This window comes from Seriola aureovittata, chromosome 10, assembly GCF_021018895.1.
Source record: "Seriola aureovittata isolate HTS-2021-v1 ecotype China chromosome 10, ASM2101889v1, whole genome shotgun sequence".
NCBI lineage: Eukaryota > Metazoa > Chordata > Actinopteri > Carangiformes > Carangidae > Seriola > Seriola aureovittata.
In genome coordinates this window covers 2,467,039-2,492,330 of record NC_079373.1, presented here as the reverse complement: position 1 = coordinate 2,492,330, position 25,292 = coordinate 2,467,039, and the positions used below count along the sequence as shown (strand labels likewise).

General features: G+C 40.6%; 3 protein-coding genes across 3 annotated transcripts; 1 reads left to right on the top strand and 2 right to left on the bottom strand.

Moving 5' to 3' along the window:
• Positions 1-643: 643 nt before the first annotated feature.
• Positions 644-3,109, bottom strand: slc10a3 (solute carrier family 10 member 3). Its single transcript, XM_056388312.1, has one exon. The coding sequence runs from the start codon at positions 2,652-2,654 to the stop codon at positions 1,236-1,238; it is 1,419 nt and encodes a 472-aa protein (XP_056244287.1). The 5' UTR covers positions 2,655-3,109; the 3' UTR covers positions 644-1,235.
• Positions 3,110-7,526: 4,417 nt separating this feature from the next.
• Positions 7,527-16,495, bottom strand: chmp1a (charged multivesicular body protein 1A). The gene is made up of 7 exons (XM_056387824.1): positions 16,365-16,495; positions 15,195-15,214; positions 15,023-15,100; positions 11,074-11,220; positions 10,721-10,849; positions 10,309-10,499; positions 7,527-9,262 (listed from the first exon to the last, which is right to left on the bottom strand). Exons 1-7 carry the CDS (start codon positions 16,369-16,371, stop codon positions 9,241-9,243), a joined length of 594 nt encoding a protein of 197 aa, XP_056243799.1. The 5' UTR covers positions 16,372-16,495; the 3' UTR covers positions 7,527-9,240.
• A 39-nt stretch (positions 16,496-16,534) lies between these two features.
• LOC130176629 (charged multivesicular body protein 4b-like) lies at positions 16,535-21,272 on the top strand. Its single transcript, XM_056387823.1, has 6 exons — positions 16,535-16,614; positions 17,199-17,396; positions 19,144-19,240; positions 19,503-19,620; positions 20,451-20,577; positions 20,837-21,272. Exons 1-6 carry the CDS (start codon positions 16,608-16,610, stop codon positions 20,905-20,907), a joined length of 618 nt encoding a protein of 205 aa, XP_056243798.1. The 5' UTR covers positions 16,535-16,607; the 3' UTR covers positions 20,908-21,272.
• Positions 21,273-25,292: the final 4,020 nt, after the last annotated feature.

The following is a 25,292-nucleotide window of genomic DNA, read 5'->3' as shown; positions in this document are numbered from 1 at the left end:
TGATTTGTTATGCATGCTTTGGTTTGTCTTAATCAATCAATCAACCAACCAGTCAATCAATATACTACACATGTTGCCGATGAGAGGCAAAGGCAACATTTAATTCCACATTTGGGATGTATGAATATATGTTTGTGGTTTGTGTTTCAATGGATGTGAATGCAGCTTCAGATGTGAAAAAAAAAAAAAAAAAAGTGAAATTGTGAAGTTAATTGTTACTGAATATACAAATACAACCCTGGTACCAGTATTATTTATCCAAAACTATAATAAATATATAATACAAGACACACACACACATATATATATATATATATATATATATATATATATATATATATATATATATATATATATATATATATATAAAAATAAATAAATAAATAATGTAGTTAGATGAGCCAAATGTTCTGCATAGGAACTTCAACACATACTGTGAAACCGTTCTTCAAATATGCTAAATACTAAACAACCATCAGTTCCTCCATCTGTGACACCCAACAGTCACTGAGTGCAAACAACCACAGCTTGTTATTCTGGTAACTTGCAGCCTGCTTCACAGTTTTGTTACCGAAAACAGCCTTTCGGCAACACCGACCTATTCCACACGTTTCTCGGCTGACACGGTATGAACAAACTGAAATCTGCTTTGACAATGTTTTTATTGACTTTTTCTTCCTCTCTAATATTCAAGTACATGGATTTGCAGATCCAGGAAACACAATCAGTAGCAAATACTTTCAAAATATCATCATGTTCCCATTTGATTCACACACAATTCCTCTTTACACCTGAATCCCCCCCCCCCGTGCTAAGACACATGGACCTCTTGTAAACATGATACAAATCAATTTTTTTTCTTTTTTGATTACAAAAAGTAATCTGGTAGAAAAATATCTTTTCTTTTATAGGTATTTCTCTTTTTAGGAATATTTACATTGAGTACCTCACAGTATAATCTGATTTAAAAAGTACATCTTGTAAAATAAACACAAAAAGGTCTCAGAGGGGTAAAAGGCCTTTGGTTTTCATGAAAAATACGAAAACAACGACAAAAGAATCACAGAAAGTCCATTCACTGTCCTGTGTACAACAACAGTGATGACTGGATTGGTGATAGTTGGGCGTCTTGTAGCCAAGACTGTGGGACACCAAATTTCCACAGGATTGAAAGGGTTCATTCTTCAAAAAGTTCAGAACAAAAAAAAAAAGAAAAAAGAAAACTGCGGCTACAATCAAGCGTCACTCCTGGGGGCAGCAGAACCACACAACCTCCGCTGGGCAAAGTATCCAAGAACAATGAGCAACATCTCTGAGGTGCTGCTGAGGGCCACGATGAAAGGTGCCTGGGATGCGAAGTCGGCCTCCGCTCGGCGGAAAGACAGCTGCATGACGGCGAGGGCCAGCAGGCTGTTCTGAACGCCCACCTCGATACTGACCGTCTTCCTTTGTGGTGGGGCCAGGCCGGACACCTTGGCCATGACAGCCCCGACCACCAGCCCCAGCAAAGGCACTGTCACCCCCACTGCCACAATCTGAGGCCTGACATTGGCCAAGATGGATGCACCCATTTGGTAAGCCATGAAGATGCCCCCTACAATGAGCACAAAGCTGAAGGGTCGTATGAGTGCTAGCAGGACACGCGTGAGGGCGGGCAGGCGCAGCTTCACCAGCATGCCCAGCGAGATGGGGATGGCGATGAACAGGAGGGTGCCAAGGATCTTAACAAACGGCACATGCAGGGCAGCGTGCACGCCCAGCAACCGGCCGTACAGAGCTGATGACAATGGCATGGCTGCTGCCGCCACCACTGTGGAGACCAGGGTCATGGAAATAGCCAGGGTGACGTCTCCACCAAGCAGCAGGCTGTACAGGTAGCCGCCCCCGCCGCCTGGGGCAGAGCAAGTGATGACCAGGCCCAGGGAGAGAGCTTTGGGCAGTGATGCCAGCTGTGACACACAGTAAGCGTACAATGGCATCAACAGGAACTGGCCCACCACCCCCAAGAGCAGTGGCACCGGGCTCTTGAGCAGACCCCGCAGCACCTCCACCTCCACCTTGCAACCAAAGGCACACTTGTTGACGAAGATGAGGGGCAGCAAGGCAAACAACACAGGGTTCTCAGAGAAATGGGAGAGGCCACCCGACTGGATGAGCCGGGTGGCCGGGTCATCATCACCGGGCGCCACTCTGATGGAGTAGTCCGTCCTCTCCTCGATCAGAACCGGCACCGAGTCCTGGTCCAGGTCCAGTAGCTGGATTTGCAGCTGAGCCGTGCCTGGGAACCCGGAGCGGATGCTGATAATGTAGCTCTTGGCTAGACCTGTGTGGCCGCTATCCGTAACATTAAGGATTGAGAGGACCTCTGGGTCCATCGAGCGGACTGTCACCGTCTGCTTCCAGCTCTGGCGGCCCTTCCTGCTGGCCGCGGCGCTCCGATACTGGCTGGAGATTACAATCACGCCGTTGGTGTTTTCAGGAAACTCAAATTCCTGCGATGACCCGTCCCCGATTCTGATATACTTGCTACTGCTGCTGTCGGCCGTCAGGTTGGTCTGGTTGCTGCTGTCGACAGTGAGGTTTCCGGTGGCCCACACCCGGTCCGCTCCGCCGGTGATAAGGAAGAGACAACAGAGTGTAAATAGCGTCCTCATGTTATTGACTGACAGGGGGTGGAGGGACGCCGCAGAGACACGCTTCTCCCCCGCCAGCGGCCTCCCCAGACGGTTACACCGCCGCCCTGTTACACCACAACAGTAAACTTCTCATTCTAGTCTCCGATATAAAACGACAGCGTCGGCAGCCGGTTCCACATCTTGTCTGGTTCTCATTTTCTCGCTGCCTTTATACCGGAACCTGAACATCACCCCGCCCTGTCCGAGCCCAGCTCTACAGCAGCAGCCCCCGGCACACAGGAAACACACACACTCACACAGGTCTCTCACGGCTCTTCCTTTGTCTGCTCGACGCTACGATGTCCGTTTCGACAAACCGAAGCCTCGCCTCGTCTTCCGTTTTTTTTGTCTCCCCGGTTAATGGGAACAGTGAGCATCGTAGCTCAGCTGCGGTTTGCTTGCGGCTCAGAGCTATTTCAGTTAAGCTAGCTTCAGTAAAAGCCTGACTTCCGGTCACGAAATACCAAAATAATAGCCCTTTTTATTATCGAGAAACATTGGTGGGACTTGAGGTTGGCTTAACAACTGGATACAGTCGACAACTGACTTGAGACTTTAAGAAAATCTGGCACTGGGTATATCTTGTGAATGATTTTAAAATGAGTCTCCTTCACCTTTGGGAAGATAGGCCAATTGATATATTTAAAATATACTTTATCCATAGTATGAGTTAGTAATCCTCAATTGTTGTCATGAAAAAACATTGATTTTAAAAAAGTACTGATTAATTTGTTACTACATTTTTTATCAATTAAATTACAATGGTTAATTACAAAATTTGGCAGTAGGGGGGCATGGATGTACCCTGTGTGGCTTTTCGTAAAATTCAAACTCCAGTACATTGTTGTTTCATATTTGTCATAATTTTGCAATTTATATTACTTTTTTTTTATTGAGGGAAAAGAACAGAAATAAACTGGTAGTATTTAATCACACTCTCATATGGTACAGTATGTCATGGCTGGAACTCTCTATCAGCAGGTTTGTGCTAGTTTATCATCAGATGGCATGATAAGGGACTTAGCTGGGGCTCTGCTTGATTGATTCATTTCTGTTTAATTCAACTTCATTATGTGAGAGCAACAGATACAAACACAGTAACTCAGAAAAGAAAGAAAACACTATTAAATCACAAAATTATATCATGATCCCGAAGCCCTTTCATGAGGAGGAATTCTGTGTCAAAATCTGCTTTTTGCAGTTTTTAGATTTTATGTTGGATATTCCTAACTTCATGTGTTTAATCAAACTACCTCACTGTAAACCTTAGGCCAGGAAGTATGCTAACATAGAAAACCCCTACACAGAGGAGCAGGGGGGAGTAAGGGCTCAGGAATTCAGTTTTTCCATGAAACTTGACACACTTGACCTTAATGTTTTCTTACCAAACCTTGTTTCTCCAAATTGTTATGTACACACACACTCACCTCTATTTATAACAAATTGTATGCGTTTCTTTTTTAAATAAAACTTCTACTACTTCCTGTCTGTCTCCCTCTCTCCGAATAACTCTGGCTACCTTGACGGAGCGCTTCATTAATCCAGCCGGAGCGGCCCAAAGCGTCAACTCTCCTTAGCCAATGAGCAGGGGCGGTCACATGGGAGAGGGAACACCGTGATTAGTATCCACATGGGGGCGTGGGGCGCAGCCAGGGATTATCCATCATACATAGACAGGGGGGGGGGGGGGCATGTATTTAATTTTCTGAGCAAAGGAAAATGGTGGAATGGCTCGAGACTGAAAACGTGATGATGATGTGATAAACAAACCACAGCATGTTAAAGTTATCCACACTGGGGATGTGGTGTTCATGTTGATTCTCATCTCTCACTTTCACTGTCACGTAGTATTTCTCATTGTCTTTTGCAAACATGTAAATTACATTGCTCCTCTCTATTGCTCACTTAATCCAGGTATCCACAGTCAGTTTCTGTTTCCTGACCATTGATCACTGCAGTATCATCACATTCACACTCCCCGAGCAGCGTCAACTTACAGACCTGCAGCCAAGTACACTATTGTTCGCTTGTCATACACAAACAGCAGACACAACGAGGAAACCTGACACTGCCATCGCGGTCCCATCTCGGTCATTAAGGGGGAATTCCAGTGTAGGCTTCTCTTTTTATAGTAACAGGCTCATGCTGGGAGTCATTCACATATTTAAAAACCATTTTCAGATCACAACCACTTCCCCAGTGGAGGGGTCAGTGAGTTCACTGGGTCAGTATTTTCCAGTGAGAGCAACCACCCAGGCTTATCTGGATATTAACTAGCACTGCTCACCGTGTTAAAGTCAGTCCTGGGACAGCTTATTCATCATCTATTGTGTTTTCATGAGTTGTGCGTCCTCCTTCTGTCACCATGGCTAAGTCAAGGCTTCTAGAAAAAGAAAAGGCGGGGGAGTCCTCAGTGGAAACACTCAGTGCACGCCAAGACAACCTGCTGGGGTGATTGCTCTGGCCTCTTCTTTGACATTTCGTGGCGTGACAGCCAGTTGTTGTGAGGCTGTCAGGCATGCACTTGTGCTGCTGCCCTCCCTGGGCTGTCTAATTATTTAGCAATGGAATGATAATTTACCTCATGACTTATTTCACAAACAGCGAGGGAGAGAGACAGCAGGAGGGAGCGACAGAGAAAGAGTGAAGAGGAAATATAAACAGCTCCTCAGTTACATTCCATCGCTTTCCCCAGTGATGACTTCAGTGAGAAATTACAGGAATATTTGCTGTACGTGCTGCAGTTTTGCTGTGTGCCCAGGGAACACGGCAGCCTGTATTTACCTCTGTGTGTGAACTCACTGCATCTGTGTGAATATTCATGAACCATCTCAGAGCAGTGGTTATGATCTGCCTTGTGTCGTGTTGCAAATGAGATCATAAGCAGCCATGACGACTAATCTAAAAGTATTGTCCTCAAATGCCAATTTACTGTAGCACCAGTCTCCACACAAGTGTTGCCCTCGGTGAGACAGCCCGGTATCAGCTGGTCACTAACAGGGCCGTAGCCAGGATTTTATAAACACTGCAGACAGGAAGCCCACCTGCCTGAAAAACTCATGTTGGAGCTGATATATAATAAGGCAATGCAAAGACGGGAAGGATGTGGATATAGATACAGTTTCACTCTGGGAGGCACAAACTGAAGCAAAGCATCTGTACCAAATGAAAATGTTCCAAGTTGAGCAAATAGTTTGCACTTTTCCTGAGTCCACTTCATAAACATATTTATATAGGAAGGATAATGAGTCGGGGGGAAAATAACAGAAAGAACCTGGTGAGTTATTAAATCAGTCACATGTAAATGTTGCTAGCTAGCTACAGCTAATGTCTGTGGAGGCCGTAGAATAATTCAGCTTAAAGAGACCTAAAGAAATGTCTATCTTTCCATTTAAATTAAATTTAAAAAAATGTCTCATTTTATTCATTCATTATTAAACTGCTCTATTACACTTCCTGTAAATCTCCCTACATGATGGTCTGAAAGTTATACACATCAGTTCTGATGGTGGATCTGTTGGTTGGAGAGGGAGGGCTGAACAGCCAGTGGTGTTCAGCAGAAACATCAGCGGTCGGATTCACCAAGCTGTGTCAGACTGCTCTGTAGTGTTGGTCCAGTCTTCATGTTGCTCACAGATCAGTCTGATGTTTGTCAGACTGTTTCACTAAAATAAAGACTGACTCATTTTAAGATAAAAACACTGGAGCCTTACCCCCGATTTCTCAAGTAAACGTCCTTGTAGCTGTTGAATTCTTCCAAAAGACAAACATTTCCTGCTGAGGTAAACAGACTGTTGGCTGCTGTTCCTCGGCCGGCCATTTTTTTTTATATTGAAAATGAATTTACCTAAAATTCATTGTACTACAGTCCGGCTTAAGATAGTCAAGAACTAAACTGCTTTGTGCAACAGACGGATTTAGACTCAGTCTATCTGAAGTCTGACTGTTTGTTCTAAGTCACAGTCTGTCTTTGTGAAGCAGAGCTACAGCCACACTGCTGAGGGGGCAAGTGCCACTCACATGCCGGTCAGATAGCCAGTGGGCTGTGGGGCCGGGTTCCTGAGTGGCACTAATGCTGGGTTAGCCAGGCCACTTGCCAGCTTGAAGAAAACGCCCTCCTGCTGCAGAGCTGGGTCGCTGTTGCCTCTTCTTCAGGCACTGGTGAGTCAGACCACAGCTCAGACCTGGGATTTATTACAACAGCACCGACATCATCACCACCACACAAAATGGTTGTATCGAACATTCACACATCAAGCAGACACAGAGCATTATTAGCATACACTTGGAGTTGTTTTTGAGCCCAGCTGATGAATTTAAGTCCGATATTCACTCTCCTTTAAGCTCTGCTTTGATTTTCATCAACTCCAGAGAGAAATCTTTGGTTTATGAGTTTCTGCTGCTGCAGCTTGAAACAAGGTTGATGAGACAGAAAACCAAAGCAAAGAGCTTAAAAAAGTCAGAGGTGCACAGACCAGAGTTTGTGATAATATACGAGCAACACCCTTCACCTGACACAGAAACATTTGATTCATGCTAACATGCTCACAGTGTCAACGCTACTATTTTGATGTTAAGCAGATATAATATTTACACCAAGTTGATGGAAACATTGTTAGTTTTGCTCATGAATGAAGTAATGGGTGGAATGGGAGTCCTTGGTGTCCACAGTAGCAGCAATGGTACATTCTGGAGGCTGTTTGAATCTTGAATATTAAACCTTTTTCACCCTTTATTGTGACATTACCGTTGTTTTAACTTTTTTGTTTTATGTGCATTTATTTTTGCCATTTTCTGTGTTTATATATTCATTCGTATGCTGTGTGGAGTGTTCTGAAATGAAAGACTGCATCAGAGGGCAAGATTTTATTTTCACAAGATAGATATACAAAACAAAAGTGCTGCAAAGTCTAGTGAACTTTCGGTATAAATAAACCCTCCCTGTGTTAAAATGGACAGAGAACTGAAAAGATTATCCAGAGGGTGAAGCTGCTCTGTCATAGGTGGAAGTCTGGCTCCGGCCTGCCCGCCCCTTTACTCATGTCTACACTGAATGCGCAAAGAGGGAAGCATCAAAACCAGTCAAAGCACTTAACAGGCAACTCAACAGAGACCTATGACCTCAAAAAACAAAAGAAAAAAAGGTCCCCGTCTTTTGTTAACTCAAACATATTCGGATGCCTTTGTACATTTTATTCTTCAGTCTTTAAATCTGTCCTGCTCATGATGCAAAACATCTTCCAGCACATCTCCAGCGTTTTACCTGAAACCTAACAAATGAACATTCAAGCAAATGTGTGGTTTACAAGGCAAATTAGGAAGAGAAACTGATTCTTGTCAAATTAAGAACAAAAAAAAAAGATCCAGCGTGTGCATCCCTGTTCTGAGATGACGTCTTACTCCTCAAACAGTCCAGGATGAAACTGAGACAGGTGGGCATCGGGTTATTTTGAGACAGAGACGCTTCTAAAAATATCTGAATGAGGTTTCAATGTTGCTGGGGGAGAGTGTCAACACCTCAAATCAAACACCCAAAACCAAAAAGAGATGAGGCAACTTCACGCTACAGAGTTAAAGACATATCTCTAAACTACTGTCCTTCAGGCACTGGTGAGGGAAGCGCCTATGCAAGCACCTGCATCCCAAATAAGGCGTTCAAAGCAATAAAGTCTGAAGACAGGCATGAGAAATAATCACCAACATATCTGAATAATAACGAAAAGAAAGAAAACAAACATAATCCATTTTGACATTGGTAAACAAAAGTTGGGAGGACTGTCATTTGTTTTATACAATGTCTATAATGGTGTCGAGAAGCGGTTGATACTTGGGCAGATTTGAGGAAGGAAGGAGACGATGTCTTAGTGTTAGCAACATGCCACCAATTTAAACTAAAACTTTACTTTAAACTTACTTTAAAGTTAGAGGATATTTTTGTTCCATTCAATCTCTGTCTCATTCCTCCCAACAGAATTGTCCATTGAAACAATTTCCCACAGACAGATCCCCAAAATACTTGAAAACAACATGTACACATATCTTTGACTCGCCCTTCACCTTATGACAGGGCCACCTCCGTTATAATTACTATAACTGCTCATTAAAACTCTTTACTTTCATCATTGTAAATCAAACAGTTTGTAAAATGTTTTTCTTTTTGTACAAAGCATAAATGCAAAATGTGTGATTTGGGAAACGGAGGGCGTAGACAGACGAGGAGGTGGTGGTGGAGAAGAAGGGATAAAAAGGGAGGAAAAAGGGAAAAGTGGAGGGTAAGATGAGATCCAATGGGGAATTAGAGGGGAAAACAGAAATAGGAGAAGAGACGGATCGAAACGGGAAGGTGAACCAGAGAGAGACTCATATCTCCTCAGGTGGTATTTCTAGCCGTTGTGTCTGTGTATTTATAGAGCAGGGGAGTGGTAATCAATAGCCTCATTAAGTCCTCCCGGTAGGAACAGTTCAACATAAACACACACACACACACACACAGCTCCTGACGGCGTCGTTAAGCACGTCTGCTTCCACGCAGCGGTGAGCCCCGTCACCGCTGCTAGAGGAGCCCTCAGTTCCGCAGAGCAGCCAAACTGGAGGGAGGCAAAACACGGGAGAGTTTAACCGTTTGAGCTTTTATGAAATGAGATAAAAGCCTTACAGGTGCAGCGAACTGAATTACATTCATAACTGTCAGTTTTACACTTTATTTGAAGGGGAAATTGGTTGACGGTATACATAGATATTATATGATTATATTCACTGGGAGAAAATATAAATACATCAGAGATGTTGCTATACTGTGAATAAGACAGATAAATGTATATATATATATACTGTATATATATACACATATACAGTATATACACATAGATACAATATATAATATATAAACGTGAACATGTTTTGATGATTTTAATGATAAGCCAACAGGTTGCCATGTGAAAGCTGGTCCCCATGTCAGGTCCCACCTAGAAATAGAAATACCTGAAGATGTAACTTAATTAAAGATAAAAAAAAATAAAATAATTATTTTCTTTATTAATGAATCTGTTGACGACATATTTGATCAATTTTGATATATAAAACTTGTCCACAGTGACATCTTCAAATTGCTTGTTTTGTCCAAAAACAGTCTAAAACCATAACATATTTAACATATTAACATAACGTATTAAAACATGTTTAAGGAGCAACACGTCTATTGTCCTTTCTGTTCCTAGTTTCTCTATTTTTATTTTAAAGTTAGCTTTTTGTAAATATGACACTGCTGTAACTACTTCAAAAACCACTGTTCGTTTGACCCATATCTCTACAATGCAGCATCTTCCTTCTGTCTTTGAGCTTCTCTATTTGGGCTCAACACATCTTATCTTTCTTGATCACTCATGACTTTACAGACACAACAGTCATGTCCTGTGTGTGTGTATATTAGTGTGCTGTGCAATCTAATTTCCGGTTCTCATGCCCTCATCTAACTGAAAACATGTTCCACTGGTTATCTTGCTGAAGAATGGGAAGATTTAGTGTCTTGTTAAAGGAAACATGATGTAGACTCACACATTGCTTCTAACCCGTCCCTCAGTAGTTATGGGACGGCACATATTATCTTGCATCAAATACAGACACTGGTCCTTACCGTCGAGACAGCTGGTCCTCCTTCTCTTGGCGTGCGCTCTCTCCACCCAATGAGGTGGCTCCCGCTGGCAGCTGGTTGAGCTGGTCCATCACCTCCAGCCCACTCTCCTCTGCTATTTGGTGAATCAGGTCATCGACCTGGTCCTGAGGCGTGGTCAGTGTCATCGCCGAGCTCATGGAGTCCTCCATCACCTGGTGTACAAAAGAGAGGGATGGATGGGAAGAAAAAAAGGAGAGTCTATGATTTGAGTTTTATGACTTTAATTCAGACATGACTTGTCAAGTCCTCCTCAATGCCACAACAGCATATCTAACCATACAGAGTTTTTTAAACTCACTTAGCACTTCACCAAAACAGTGTATGAAAATACAGGTACTGCAAGCAGAAATGCACATTGTCTGCAGCCACTCACTGAGGTGTGGACGTCAAGGTTCTGTACTTGACTTTCAAACTTATCCATGACCGCAGAGACCTTCTGGAGGTCCATTGAGTTCAGAGCTTTGTCCAGGGCCTTGGTCACCTGGCCCATGCTTTTGGTCACCTAAAGGAAAAAAATCAGATACATTTATTATACATTTGTCTCATTCTGGAAAGACAAAAAAAAAAAAAATCTCATCTCCAACCCCCCAACCTTATCAAAATAGCAGAAATAATGTGATGAGGTCATATGAAAAAACTCACTTTATAAACCTGCATTTTGAATGTATAGTTAAGTGTAATCTAATGCAGAATATGTTAATGAGATGACGGAACACAGTAACTTACTGCCTTCATGGTGACAGCAGTCTGGACTTTAGAGGCCACCGCGTCCACTCGTGACGACATGCGCAGCCAATTAAGACCTTCATTTTTTTTCCGGATGGCATTCTCTGCATAAACTCTGGCACATTCCACGTTTTTCTGTTGCAAAGCCTGATGACAGAGACAAAGACATAAGCTGCATGTGCAATTCGCCTTTTGTATGTAACACTGTATAGAAGACCTTTTTTATAAATGAAGTCGGCAAAGGCGCTGAACTGAATGTCAGTGTTGTAGACTGTGCTGGCTGATAACATGAGGCCGGCCATCTTGTTTGTTTTAGCCATGACTAATATTTTTATTGTTTATTTTCTGCTTTTCTTTTCCAGTAATTTAATTGTGTGTACAACATCTTGAAAAGTGTGGCTCATATGAAGTTGGTAATAATAGGTAATAGTAATTGCAACAATAGATCCTTATTTAAAAGCATGTGACCTGTTAAACTGTATATGACAAGTGAAGACTATCATGACTCAGCAGGGAAATATCTCTGGTCAGTGAGAGAGGCCAATGAGGACCAGAGAGCTTTTGTACTTAATGCCATAAAAGAGGGAATATAAAGCAGCAGGTAACTACATATTTCAGGGAAATCTTTGAAATGAGGAAACAAGTATTAAACTTGGCACAAATCCTCCTTGGGTGTTACTGTTTTTGATAGAACACGGTACCCACTCGAAAATTCAAGATGGCAGCCATTTCCAAGATGGCCAACATTTCTGGCAAGGAAATGTCTGTTTTTGCAATAAGCTCACCGTCACACTCCCAGTAAACTAGTTAGCTTATATCAGCTCGAGCGCACATTGAGATGACTAAAGTGGCAGCTTTAAGGTAAAGTGATTAAAGCATTTGCCTTTGAAATGTCAAAGGTAGTTATTCAGTTGATGATTGACAGGGTTTGTTTGCTAACTTGGGAGCTTGCTCGCTAATTAGCCTAGGGTGCTAATGTAGGTGAATGTCTAAAGCCCTTACAGTATAGTGTAGTATGAGTATGTATGTGAAGTCAGTTGTAATAGTTTTGTAATCAGTCAGACACTTAATGGGGGATACTTGATGGATTGATTCAGAGCAGCTATGGCTTTGGTACAGAAGCTATTCCTCAGTCTGGAGGTGCAGGTGTGGTTGCCTTTATAACGCCTGCCAGTTGGAAGAAGTTCGAACAGATGAGTCCATACAGATGCTGGCAGCTTTTCTGGGGCAGTGTGAACTGTAAATGTCCTCCAGGGCTGCGAGCTGTATCCCAGCCATCTTGTGTGGGACCTGCTGAAGAGTTGTCCTATCAGCAGCTGATAGGACACCACACAGTGACGCAGTGTATGTTAGGATCCTCTCTGTGGAGCAGCGGTTGAGGGTCACCAGCTGCCGACCGTACGCCGACCAGCTTTCTTCAGCGTCCTCAGGAATAACAGCTGTTGCTGTGTTTGTTTGTTTTTTATATCAGTGCAATCTCACAGTGGACCATGTGGGCTCCTGTGAGATTGGAGCCCAAAAACATGAAGCTCGACACACCCAGCTCTGAACAACCTGTCTCTGAGCACCAGCGCACCAGTAGGCTCTGTACGCTGAGTCATCGTTGTTGGAGATCAGCCCAATCACTGTTGTGTCATCTGCAAACTTTACAGTGGTGTTTGTGGTGAAAGCAGGAACACAGTCATGCGAGGAGCAGAGAATGGGAGAATGTGCCAGTACTCAGAGTTATAAGGGAGGAGAGGTGGGGGCCCAGTCTCACCGCCTGAGGATGCTCTGACAGGAAGTTCAGGATCCAGTTACATAATAATGAGCCGAGGCTGATCTGGTGTAGTTTGGAGGTTAGGTCGCTGTGGATGAATTCAGAGTATTCAAAGCAGAGCTGTAGTCTGTGAATGGTGCCCTGTTTTTCCAGGTGAGTCGGGACAGTGTGAAGAGCCAGAGAAATGGATCTGTTAGTTCTATATGCAAACTGGTGTAAGTCCAGAGAGGCAGGGACAGTGGCCCTGATGTAGGAGAGGACCAGACCTTGAAAGCAGTTCATTATTGTTGATGCGAGGACAACTGGATGATAACTGTTTTTCTGACATTTGTTTTATTTGGCACTGGCACTATGATGACTGACCTAAGGCCAGTTAACTTCCTGCCCTGCACATTGCATAACTACCCATCCTGGAACATCAGTACATCCTGTGCGCTCAGTGTGAGAACCTATGGATGGGATTCTTGCGTTTGTCACATTATTACCACTTTCAAAGCGAGTGTGACATCACTGTTGGGGCAGACAGGCTCCTGTAGTCAGTGGTAGTCCTGACGTCTTGCCAAATGCTCCTAGTGTCAGTGCTGGTGAAGTGATCTCCTGTACGTTGTCTGCAGATGTCTTGAGCATTTTTTTAGCCTTTTTTCTGGTTTGACTTGGCGACACTTTAAACTAGTGTCACTGGATTTTGCCCCATGGTTCATACATGGTTTCAAGTTTAGAAACATCTTTTTTCCTTGTCCACTGTGACTTTTTCCATGCAGCTGTTGATGTAAAAAAGCACAGTGGCTGTCTATTTTTCGAGGTTCACCTCTGTGTCATGGGAAGCCTGTTGTGCATAAAGGTCCCAGTGGGGACGATCAAAGCAGTTCCATGAGAGAAATGATCTCTTCTGTAATCTCTAAACCAAACATTCATTTAAAAACGAACAGAGATGCCCAATAACCATATAGCAGAAATATTTATCTCTAAAAACAATAACCCATTAAGAAAATAGTGACACATCAATTTCCCAGAACAAGCGAGGCACAATTTGTTCAATGTTTAAGTTGTGTTGCCCCCTGCTGACTGAGGTGTGCCAGTAACAGGTGCACAGATAATCTACTGATTACAAAGTTCCAATTATGGAGCCCCAAAACTGACAAAAGGCAGTAAAACTAACTGAATATATCAATAAATATTACTGTTTGTTACCTGTTAAAAATGTAACTACCAGTTGTTTTATATATATATTATCATATAATCAGTTGTTTAAAAATCTATCAGTGATAAATTAATTCACAGTGACGCATAAAAAACTCACATACGTTTTGTAGGTGCATTCCTTTTGTGCAGATATTGGGATACAGTGTGCATATATATGTGTGGAAGCTACAGTAAGATATATTACTGATCCTTTCATTCTTTTTGTTTTTTTTTTTACATTATTTCAAATAAGTTGCTGAAATACTTTTAAATGTTTTTCATTTTACAATTTCATCTATCTTTCATTAGTTTCATCAACTGACTGGAAATACAAGGAAAAGTAGAGAGCTTTATATTTCTTTTTACAATCCATTTTAATTATTTAACTGCATTATCTATTCATGCATTTAGTTTTAATCCCTATATTTAGTATTTAGTCAAATAAAGAGTATTTTTACTTGTAGTATTTATTACTGTCTTTTGTCAGTTTGGGGCTCTGTAGATAATACAAAAGAGATATAGATACGACATGAACAGCCACACCCAACATAATCATCACCCTCTCCAGGCCAACTGCAAACTGCAGAAAAGATGGCAGAGAGATTCCAAGTGTAGATGATACCAATCTGGACGTTTTACATTGTTCACTTGCGCTAAAGATAGAGCAGTTACTGAAACTGAAAATTGCTGGTAGTCTAACTGCTGGTTGGACTCCACCCAATCCCTGTTGCTTACAATTCACTTTTTCCCTCTGCTCATTTTCTTTATTTATCCACTGTCCACATCCCCCTTATTTATATAATTGCACTTACTGTGACTTGGCCTTTTTTTTGTAAGATTACTGTTTTGGCATTTTGCCTTTATTAGAGAGTACAGATGCAGATGGAAATGCATGAAGGGAGAGGGAGACTGCACATGGAATAAAGACGGAATTGAGCACTGCAATCACAGGACAAGGTATACATCTTAACCATTTAGCCAACACAACGCTTGGGCCAGTTTACTTACCTTCTTGACCTTGGCCTGCTCCTTTTCGGACTCCTTCTCTGCCTTCTTGGCCAATCTCTCAAGTTGCTTGGAAGTAAACTGGAAACCAAAAAGAGAAGGATGTAAATAAAATTAATAAATAATTCAGTTTCAAATTTTATCAAACTGATATGGATTAAACCTTTTCACATACCTTTAGCTGGAAGAGTGTTTCTGTGGAGCAACAGTGAGAGACAAGAGTTAGAAATATGGAGAGTATATATTGTACACTGTCAATGAACTGTCTGTTACACAGCTATATACCAAGCCTACATTATACATACAGTGTCTGGTGAAACTGGCATTTGATTGTCTGAAACTGCCGACAAACTGATAAGAAAAATTATTGGCTGTCTTTTCTTTGCTTGAACATGAGCAAAACAGAGTGAAAAAGTAAGGGAAATGTGTAGAAGGGCCCTTAACTTCTGACCTACGCTAAAAATATGTTGATTATAACATAACCTAAATATTCATCTTTTTTTTTATGTCTCTGCTGAACCCTGACATTGGCGGTTCCCACTTGGAAATGTCTAACGTAGGCCTTAATGGCAATGTACGCATTATATTTCATGTCAGATTATGTGTCAATGGGACTACTGTCTCAGGGGGCCACTTATGATTTTGTGGGAGCATCAGACAGCTGCTCCAAAAATTAGTATTATCCAAAAACTAAAAATATAAACAAATACACAACCTGAAACCTGTAGAAATTATTGAACTATACAATTATTAAGGGGGAAATGCTTTCAGACAAAAAACCATTACATCAACAAAATATAAAACAACCAGTACAGTACAATTCAACAAAAAAGTCTGCTCTCTGGAAGGACTGTTACAGTTACCCAGTGATGGGAAAGCGTTAAAACACTTTTCACTGCAAATGTTTACTATATATTTTTTAAATAGGTATTTTAAAATGTCACTAAAACTATCATCCATCATAGGTGCTATAAGGTACTCTATCAATCAGGCAGAAGTCTTCGTGGTTTTGTTCGTGTAAATCTAATGGAGTGTCTAGATGTGTCTACGTTTGTCGAGACTACACAAAATAGATTTTGAGTGTGACATTCCTCACACAGCAGTCAAGTGCTTAGAAAAGATTCAATGGCAGGCAGCGTTAAGGCAAAATGTTCAATGAAACCGTAGGCCAAATTAATTGTCAATCTGGAAACGAACGACCTGAGAATCAGAACAGTTTGACAGCTAATCTAGCTAACCACCCACCTAAGCTAACAAGCTAATGTTGGCTATCTGTCTTTAGATTGATGGTATAGCAAAACAAAGTCTATCAACATGACCATTCAGCTATTAAAACACGACATACCATCCATGTCAAGACGAATGTGATTTCAGATGATCACGGGAAAATTAATTCTCAGCCCCGCAACAGGCTAGTCTTTATTTGTTTTGATTTAACCGTGTATCTGACACAGGACTTCCTGGTTTAAGAATAGTCACGTGATCAGAAATAGTATTCTTCTTCGTCTCTTCTTCATTTGTTGAATCCTGCTCAGGTGCAATCCTGCCACCTACTGTCACATTAGTGAGCTAAAACCATGACTTATTAATGCCAGGTAAGAATAGTTTATCCTTTTCAGCACTAGCAGTCAACCTCCAAACGCGTAGTCGCTATTGTTATTAGCTAATATGAATTATATTTATAACGTCCTTGTTTCATCTGTAGACAGGGCTCGTTTTTAATAAATGTTCAAGTAGTTCACACAAACAGCGTCTTTTCTTTCATAGAGGCGGGAAAAAAATAAATTGACGTTTGTCTTATTTTAGCTGCTGGATATCGCAAAGTCGAATTGCAGCACTGGGACTTTTAACTACATGTATCACTCCGCTTTACAGGTGTTCTATTAACAGTTAATTAGCGTTATATTAACGGTCCTTATCTACCTTAGATTGTAACAAACTTTGCAAAGATGAATATATTTCCAGAAATAACATTTGAATTCGGTTTGCGACCTCGCACCTACGACCAAATATCAGCCGTGCTGGTATTCATCACTACAAAATCACTCCGTGTCCTGTGATATTGCTTAAATACACGTATTTTCTTTTGAAAGTGGCCCTAGATTACAGGCAGCTGTGTTCACTCAGTGCAAGGGCCAGGGACGTGAGCCCGGTCAGTTAAGCTGTCTCTGTTTTTCAGGAAGCAAGTCACAGATGTCTTTATTTAATAAGATGTTCAGTGGAGGAGAAAAGGTGACAAAGAAGCCTTCTGAAGAAGAAGAGGTTGAGAAACTTCTACAGGGAGAGGCGCTGCTGATGGAAAAGAAAGAACATTTGAAGAAAAAGATTGACAGAGAACTTCTGTATGCCAAGAAGAACAGTAGAAAAAACAGAAGAGGTGAGGTATCTTTGAAGGAAGTTGATATACACCATTGTGTGTGTAACTCCTTAGTAAACATACCAGCAGCTAGATCAGGTAGTGTTAGGTGGCTGCCTAGCTAAACTAACCTAAGATAGCACTAATGCTAGCAGTTCCTAGAGTAATATACTGACCATTTTTGGCTAGCTCAGACTTATTAGTAATTAATATTAGTGATGTCAGTTACAAGTCAGTGTAGCCTGCATAAAGACAGGCGAATTTAAGAATTATATCCATAAACTATAATTTTAAGATGACTTAAAACTGGAAATGGAAAATTATAATGATTATGAAAAAATGGAACAGGGATTTAAAAAACATGAGAGCTCCTCTTTTGGTGTTTGTGGAAAAGGCCAAAGGTCAGATGTTAAATTCTTAGTCTGTTTGCCAATAGACCGTTTTCCCTGCAGAAATGTGGAAAAGCAGAGGTGTGAGTATATCACTATATATATCAATATGAAATATATCATGATATAGTACTTTTCCTGAAAACTTAACTTTTTATGGCTAAAGTGTCTGCTTTAGGCAAATCCCGCAAATCAATGGCTGACAAACCACAGTGGCAGGATCAGACCATTGTCACACACACTTATTTTCCCACGTTGAATATATCAGTATAACCAAAACATTGTAAACCAGGACTTTAGTTTAAGCTTTGTCTCTTTTTGTATTGTTGTCTGGATGTGTTATATTATGGGATATAGTTTTATGTTGTTTTTTTACAATGGTTTCTGTCACATGTGAAATAAGGAGAGCCAGAACCCAATTGCAGATTCAAAAAAGGAACAGAGTTTATTTACAAAAACTGAAAATCACCAACAGGGAAAAAACTAACCGAGGACCACTCAAGCGGCTGCTGAGGGAAAAGCAACAAAAGAACAATAACACAAAAAACCACAAGGGGCAAAAAAACTCAGGAATAAACTAAAGTTGTCCAGGAGGAAAAAATACTCACTAGCACACTAGAAATAACACTGGAAATACTTGAGCGGGAGGCGAGGCAGGTTCTCGTGAATCGTTGTGAGGAACAGAGGCATACAAGTGAATCGTGTGGCACAGGGGAATGTTTGGGAGAGGCTTAAATAACCAGGCTGATTGCAAGGAATCAGGAACAGGTGAGGTCAATGAGGCTGCTGCCGAGAACCGGCCCCGCCCCTCCGTGCTGCCCTGAGTGACAGAGGAGACAGAGGTTAAATGGAGGCTCAATAACACAAAAATAAATCAAAAACCAAACCATAACAGTTTCAGTTTTTAGGACGTGTATATCCTGTATTTTGGTAACCTGTGTTGATTGATTAGAATGGGAGCACTGTAATTTCCATGTTTTTACAAATGAATAAATCGAACTTTGGAGCCTTTGAAATCAGGACACTTAATCACATTGTTGAAATACACAGAGACACAGTATTAAAGGGAAAGATAGGATAGTAAAAGTAATACTGCAAAATGTCAAAATTCATATTGGTATTACACTACACACACTGGTATTGTCCATGAGGGCTAACTAGAGTGGCTTACAGGGACTCTTAATAAACTGTGCCATCATTAGTGTATTTTCACTTATTCCTAATGGAAAACTAAATTACAATAAAAAATACTGCATAAGATAACATTGTTCAACAGCTATCTGTGTGGTCACTGTTACACTGCTGTTTTGTTTGAAAATGCCCATGATTCTCAGGCACACTCCTGCTCATATACTGTATTTCCCCTGCTGTCCTCACAGTGGCTCTGCAGGCGCTGAGAAGAAAGAAGTGGTACGAGAAACATCTTAAGTACATTGATTGTGCTGTTAAGGCCATGAGGTCCACCCATGAACACATGTAAGGAGAAAGACATCAACACAGGAGCTCATTTGCATTATGACACATGAATATCTGTACGAATTTGAGAAAATATAAACAGTAAGTCAAACCAAATGTCAGCAATTCCAAATTTACATTTAGGACTCAAGTCATATTGTTGCATCGATGCTTAGTAAATATACAGTATGTGGATGTCATTTATTTACATGATGCCATGTTTGTGTATACAGTATCCTAATATAGTTTACCTTAGACAGGAACTCTGTCTCTCTTTCTTCAGAGATATTGTCAGCAAGGTGAACGACCTGATCAGAGACATCGCAGAGGAGCAGGATGTGACTCAGCATATATCAGACACTCTCCACACACCTGTGAGCTTTGGAGTGGAATTTGATGAGGTACAGAGAAACTAATTCTTGTAAGGGATTTTATTTTTATTAGCCTCTTGGGTTTTTATACATAGACTTTGTTTATCTGCACTGAATAGATTTTTTGATATTTGTTTTTACTTTTTTATGCCTCCACACCGGCAAGCCAGAGGCATATTATTTTCTGGTTGTCGTCCGTCCCTTTCTTATGGACACAATATCAGAGTAACACCGTGATGGAACTTCTTCAAATTTGGCACAAACATTCACCAGGGCTCAAGGATGAACTGATGTGATTTTGGGGTTCAAGATCAAAGGTCAAGGTCACGGTGACCTCACAAAACATGGTTTTGGCCTTGTGAATGCGATATCTCAAGAACTCCTGAAGGGAATCCCTTCATATTTGGCACAAACATTCACTTGGATGAACTGATTAGACTGTGGTGTTCAAAAGTCAAAGGTCAAGGTCATGGGGACCTAGCAAAATTCTTTTTAGCCATAACTCAAGACTTCACACAGCAATTTTGACAAAATTTCACACAAATGTTATATGATTCTGGATAAAGAGGGATGTAATCTGAAACTAGTCTGAAAGGCAGAGACAGATAAACTCAAATTCTATTTGTTTTTAATATTTGAGTGTGATTCTGAGCAATATCGTTTGCATGTCAATATCAAAAGAGTTCTTTATATTGTAAGTTTGATTTTAATCATTTCAACCATATTGCCTGTGTAGTTAGCTTAGGGTGATATAGTGTTACAGCAAGACCCACAGAAGTATTTGTGGTAATCCTGCTGAGATCTATGATGCCAGTTGGTGTGTGTGTGTGTGTGTGTGTGTGTGTGTGTGTGTGTGTCAGGACGAGCTGTTGGCAGAGCTGGATAGGCTGGAGGAGACTCTGGATGCAAGCATATTTGAGAATGACAGAGTGGAGGAGAGAGTCCCTTCTCCCCAAGTGTTATCCACTACATCACCTTCCCATCCTGGTAAGAACCGTCTAAAGAGCAGGTAGCAACACAAGTTGATTACTGTAGAGTTAATAAAGCAGTCACGTCATAGATCCTGGATCGAGTCATTTTGAGCCAGCTGCAGCAGAGGACAAGTACATGTTTAGTAGCACTAATGTGGCAGTGGACAACTTCATGTTCACTAAGAGCACGACACAAGACAAGGTGCAGTTGGTGGCAGTATAAGCCAATTCATGCAAACTGCTCACAGTTTTTGTTTTTTTTTTCTCCCCCAAAGCCAAGATGGAGGAAGATGAGGTTGAGGATGATTTAGAGTCTCTGCGACGTTGGGCTAATGAACCTTCATAAACACACTAACAGCTACAACACACATTTAAAGGAGAAGAGGAAATTGCAGGATGGAATAAACAGACAGGAATAATACTTTATTGTTCATGAGTGTTTTATATTTGTATGGACATCTGACTGCCTTTTTTATAGTGAAAAAGAGCGTATCAGTTAATGTAATACAGTATATTTTGTGAATTTCATGAAGGCTGAATTTTCAAATATTCATCTGTAGCTTCTGTATGTAGCTACTCATGCCTGATTCAAAAGCCATCTCCCCATATTATTATTTGATGTACTACTAAAAACTGGTCTTCTGTTACATATGTTCTTTGATGTAGCTGAGATGCTCTCTTAAAGGTCTTTAAACACGGTGTTGACTTTCATCTTGTTTATAGAGTTTTTGTTTCAAATTGTTTAATGTTACAAAAATAAACCATTATATAACACCTTACCAGCAGGAGACAATGATTTTTACACAAAAGATTTCAAGTTAAAATACAAAATGAGCATTTTCATATAGTGCTCATAGCACAAAGTTCATGTACTCAATAGTAAAACTCTTTGACCTGTCCAGATCATTTTAGGGCATAACATAGAGTATATTTATCTAAATGAGCCTTCTTCATAAACAGTTTGATACTGGGAAAAGACACCCTTATAATATACAGTTTTAATGCTTATACGGTGTGATTGGTAATATTCGTCTCTGGTATGCTGTTACCTTGACAAAGGTTATACTACAATCTATAAGATCAGTCAGACTGAGTAGAGAAAAACAGACTGTCACTCCAATTCAAATTTGACCTTTCGTAAGGTAAGGTGTCCTCCTGAAATAAGCTTTTTCTGCCTTGTCTTTGGGAAAATGTATTTTTGCCAACTGCACCTACACTTAATTCAGTCATTCCCAAATCTGATGTGCTCCATCAATCATGGTTGATATTATTAAATGAGTATAGCTTTTCAACTGTAGACAAATCAGGTGTAGCATGTAACTTGTAAACGCAAGTCGAATCTTGAGAAAGTTAAGGTTATTTGATCATCTTATTTTGGCATATTTAAGGAAATTACACACTTAGGTAAAACTATTATATTAGATCTCATAACTCTACAGTTGACCCAACAAATATAAGTGTATTTCTCTGATACATGTAGAAAATAACAGTATCTATCAAGTGTGCATGTTTGTATTTCTTTATGTATCAAATTATGAAACCACATCAAATAAAAAACACATCCTTACTCAAGGAGCAAGAAGCAATCATCAGGGTTAAACTGTGGTCTTCACATGGATAAAAAATTAAATGATAATTTTAAACTGGAACGGTTGATTTATATTAATTCCCACAAACACTAAAATCAATAGTAATGACAGTTTCTCAGTGGGTTTTAATATAATAATCATGTGGTTGCCCCTTTGCTGCCATCTCATACCAACATATACCATATATATTATATTTTGTTTTCATAATTAAACAAGGGCTGTTGCCAGTTATCCTCATTCGCCCTTTGAATCCAGTATCACTTACTACTGCTGTGAGCAGTTGCACAGGATTAGTGTCTGTCACCCAGACAGAGCAAGTGACGGAGACAGAGGGGGAGGTGGCAAAGACAGGGAGAGGAAAACTGGCAAAAGCAGTAGCCTCAGTCACAGGCTCTACAATGCACACTCTAAATGTGCTATAGCATAGACTGGCAAAAACAACTATGTATGTGCACCATGTACGTGGAGATGTACAGAGTTTACCACAGCTGACTGAAGCCTAATGGGGTCTGGACCAAGCCAGAAGGAAGATTCAGGTAGGGAGGATCTACGTCAAATGATCTTTTTCAGACACAAAATAAAACAGTAAACAATGCTGCAATACCAGTGACATTATTAACTAACTGTTAAACTTGTGACTTCAACAGTTTAGATTTAAGAATTGGTGCTTCAGGAGCAGATACTGAATTTTACTTTAATTATTCACAAATTTCTGTTGGTGTTTGTCCTAAAGTGCAGAGGAGATAGATCTGTGCATGGACTCTAGATGGGAATATTGTTTACACTGACCCAGCACCCTGATCCAATTTGAAGTGTATTTCTGTTCAGTATTATAGAGTAATACTTTCATTAATAAGGCATAAGCTATCCCAAATTCAGGGGTCATTTGACAAATTTGTTGTCAGTTGTTAAATACGATGTGTTCTCTGTCTTTATTATAATAACATTAATGTGTTGGTGTAAACCATGCCAAAAAACAGCTACAAAAATAATAAGTAATCTTAGCCTTCCTTTTGATGATGTTAGAACACAACTGTATCTTGGTAGATGAGAGCTGAGGCATAGTGCAATGCCTCAGCTCTCATCTACCAAGATACAGTTGTGTTCAGCAGCTGAATATAGTAAGATAAAATATTTCTTCATTAGTCCCACAGTGGGGAAATTTGCAGTATTACAGCAGCAAAGTGGACAGTACAAAGAAAGAAAAACTGCAAAATGACAATATCAAGTACGTATAAAAGAATAAATAATATAATTAGATATTAAAATATAACAAAAAAACAAGATATGTAAGTGCTGCTGATCTTTGTTAATAATAATTATTGCTCCTCTGTGGAGTACTAATATGATGTAGACACAGCCTTAAAGCTCTTAAGAAATTAACATAATCCAATTTAAAAGGTGCTGTTGCTCTTCATAACAAACACTATGACCACACACCCAAGCACACACACTTTTGTCTTACTATATTCGTGGAGACCTGTCATTAGCATAATGCATTTTCTAGCCCCTTACCCTAACCTTAACCATCACAACTGAACGCCTAAACTCTAGCCGCAACCCTAACCTTCACCTAACTCTCCCCCTAACCCTAAAAACCAAGTCATAACCCTCAAACAGCAATTCAGACTTGTGAGGTCTAGCATTTTGGTCCCCACAAAGCTGTTGGACCCCACAACTATTGTGGGATCCTGGTTTTCGCACCCCACGAATATAGTAGACACAAGCCCACACACAGACACACACAAATACACACCTCACTTGACCCGCAGTTCACTCCCAGGCCAATGCCAGTCCAGTGTTTACTCTTGAATCTGTGAGGTCTAAATATAGTGAACAGGAATTAAAATAGAGGCTGGAGAAGCTGGATGTAGGTAAACAACACCTTTCATAACTTGACTGGGCTTGTGACCTTTTACTGTAAATGGTTCCTAAAACAAAGCAGTTGTGTTAGTGGGTTCTCAGCTGTACAAATGTGGACTAAGGATACATACGTATGTGGGGAGGCAGCCTTTTGGACCCCACTGTGCTGTATATCTGACTAATATCTGTTGTGAGTCAGTGTGCATTTGTGATACTTCAGAGATATTTTCTCCCTTTCAGTTACAGAGACCCCAGCCCCATCACAGTGTAACCCTGAAACAGATTCAGCTGAGTTATCTCCACGTCTACCTGTCATCATCATCACAGCTCCGTCACGAGAAGACCTCCACGCCACGCAACCCACCGTCACTATAGCTGATGCCGTCAAAGCCCGGAGGCCTTCCTCCGCACCCTATGTAGTGGGGAAGAAACTAGAGAACAGAAAGTGACTCAAAATGTCCTGCCACACAAGGTAAACTGATCAATCAAAGTTGGGTAATAAACATTGATGGAAGATGTATTATAATAACCCTGATGACTTAATCAGGGTTGTCATCGTTACAAATTTATAACATTCATTAAAAACTGTGTGGGACATATGTATTTAACAGACAGGATCTAATGAGAAGGTGCCATTGGTTGCTTTATAGGAAATGTAAAATTTTGGACCATATGAATGACTAAAACTCAGTATATCCCTTCAAGTTTGAACTTTCTTTAAAAAAAAAAAACAGCGTTATGTGAGTCCTCCAACATTATATGCAATTGTAGATTGTTGTTGTGCCCCTTTAAAGGCCCAAAAAACCTATTTTCTAACTCAACTCCTCAGGTTGGGCAATGGGGTTCCTCTTGGACCTAGAACTTTCTTACAAAGTTAAAAGAGTATTTCACGCAGCGGATCTCTGTATTTAAGTGTTTTTGTCTTTGCACTTCTCAATGGTTTTTAAGTGGGTGGGTCTCAGTTGATGAAAAGATGATGTCACATACTTCTCTGCACCAATCAGGATTTAGCAATATTTGCAATTAAAAATAGCTGACAGTTGTTGGGTTGTTTTCAGGACACTATCATTCAAAATGAATGAAACCTGCACCTACATGTTCCAGATGAAAGCCATGTCGTGTTAAACTCATAATAATACCTAAAACACCATATTGTTGGTGGCTCAAACCAAAACATAGCAAGCAGGTTTAAGGTCTTTCCATTCAAACTGGTGTCAAGATGTAATATAGTCCTTCAGTCAGTCACATGAATAACAAATCAGGGAGGTCAGATAACATT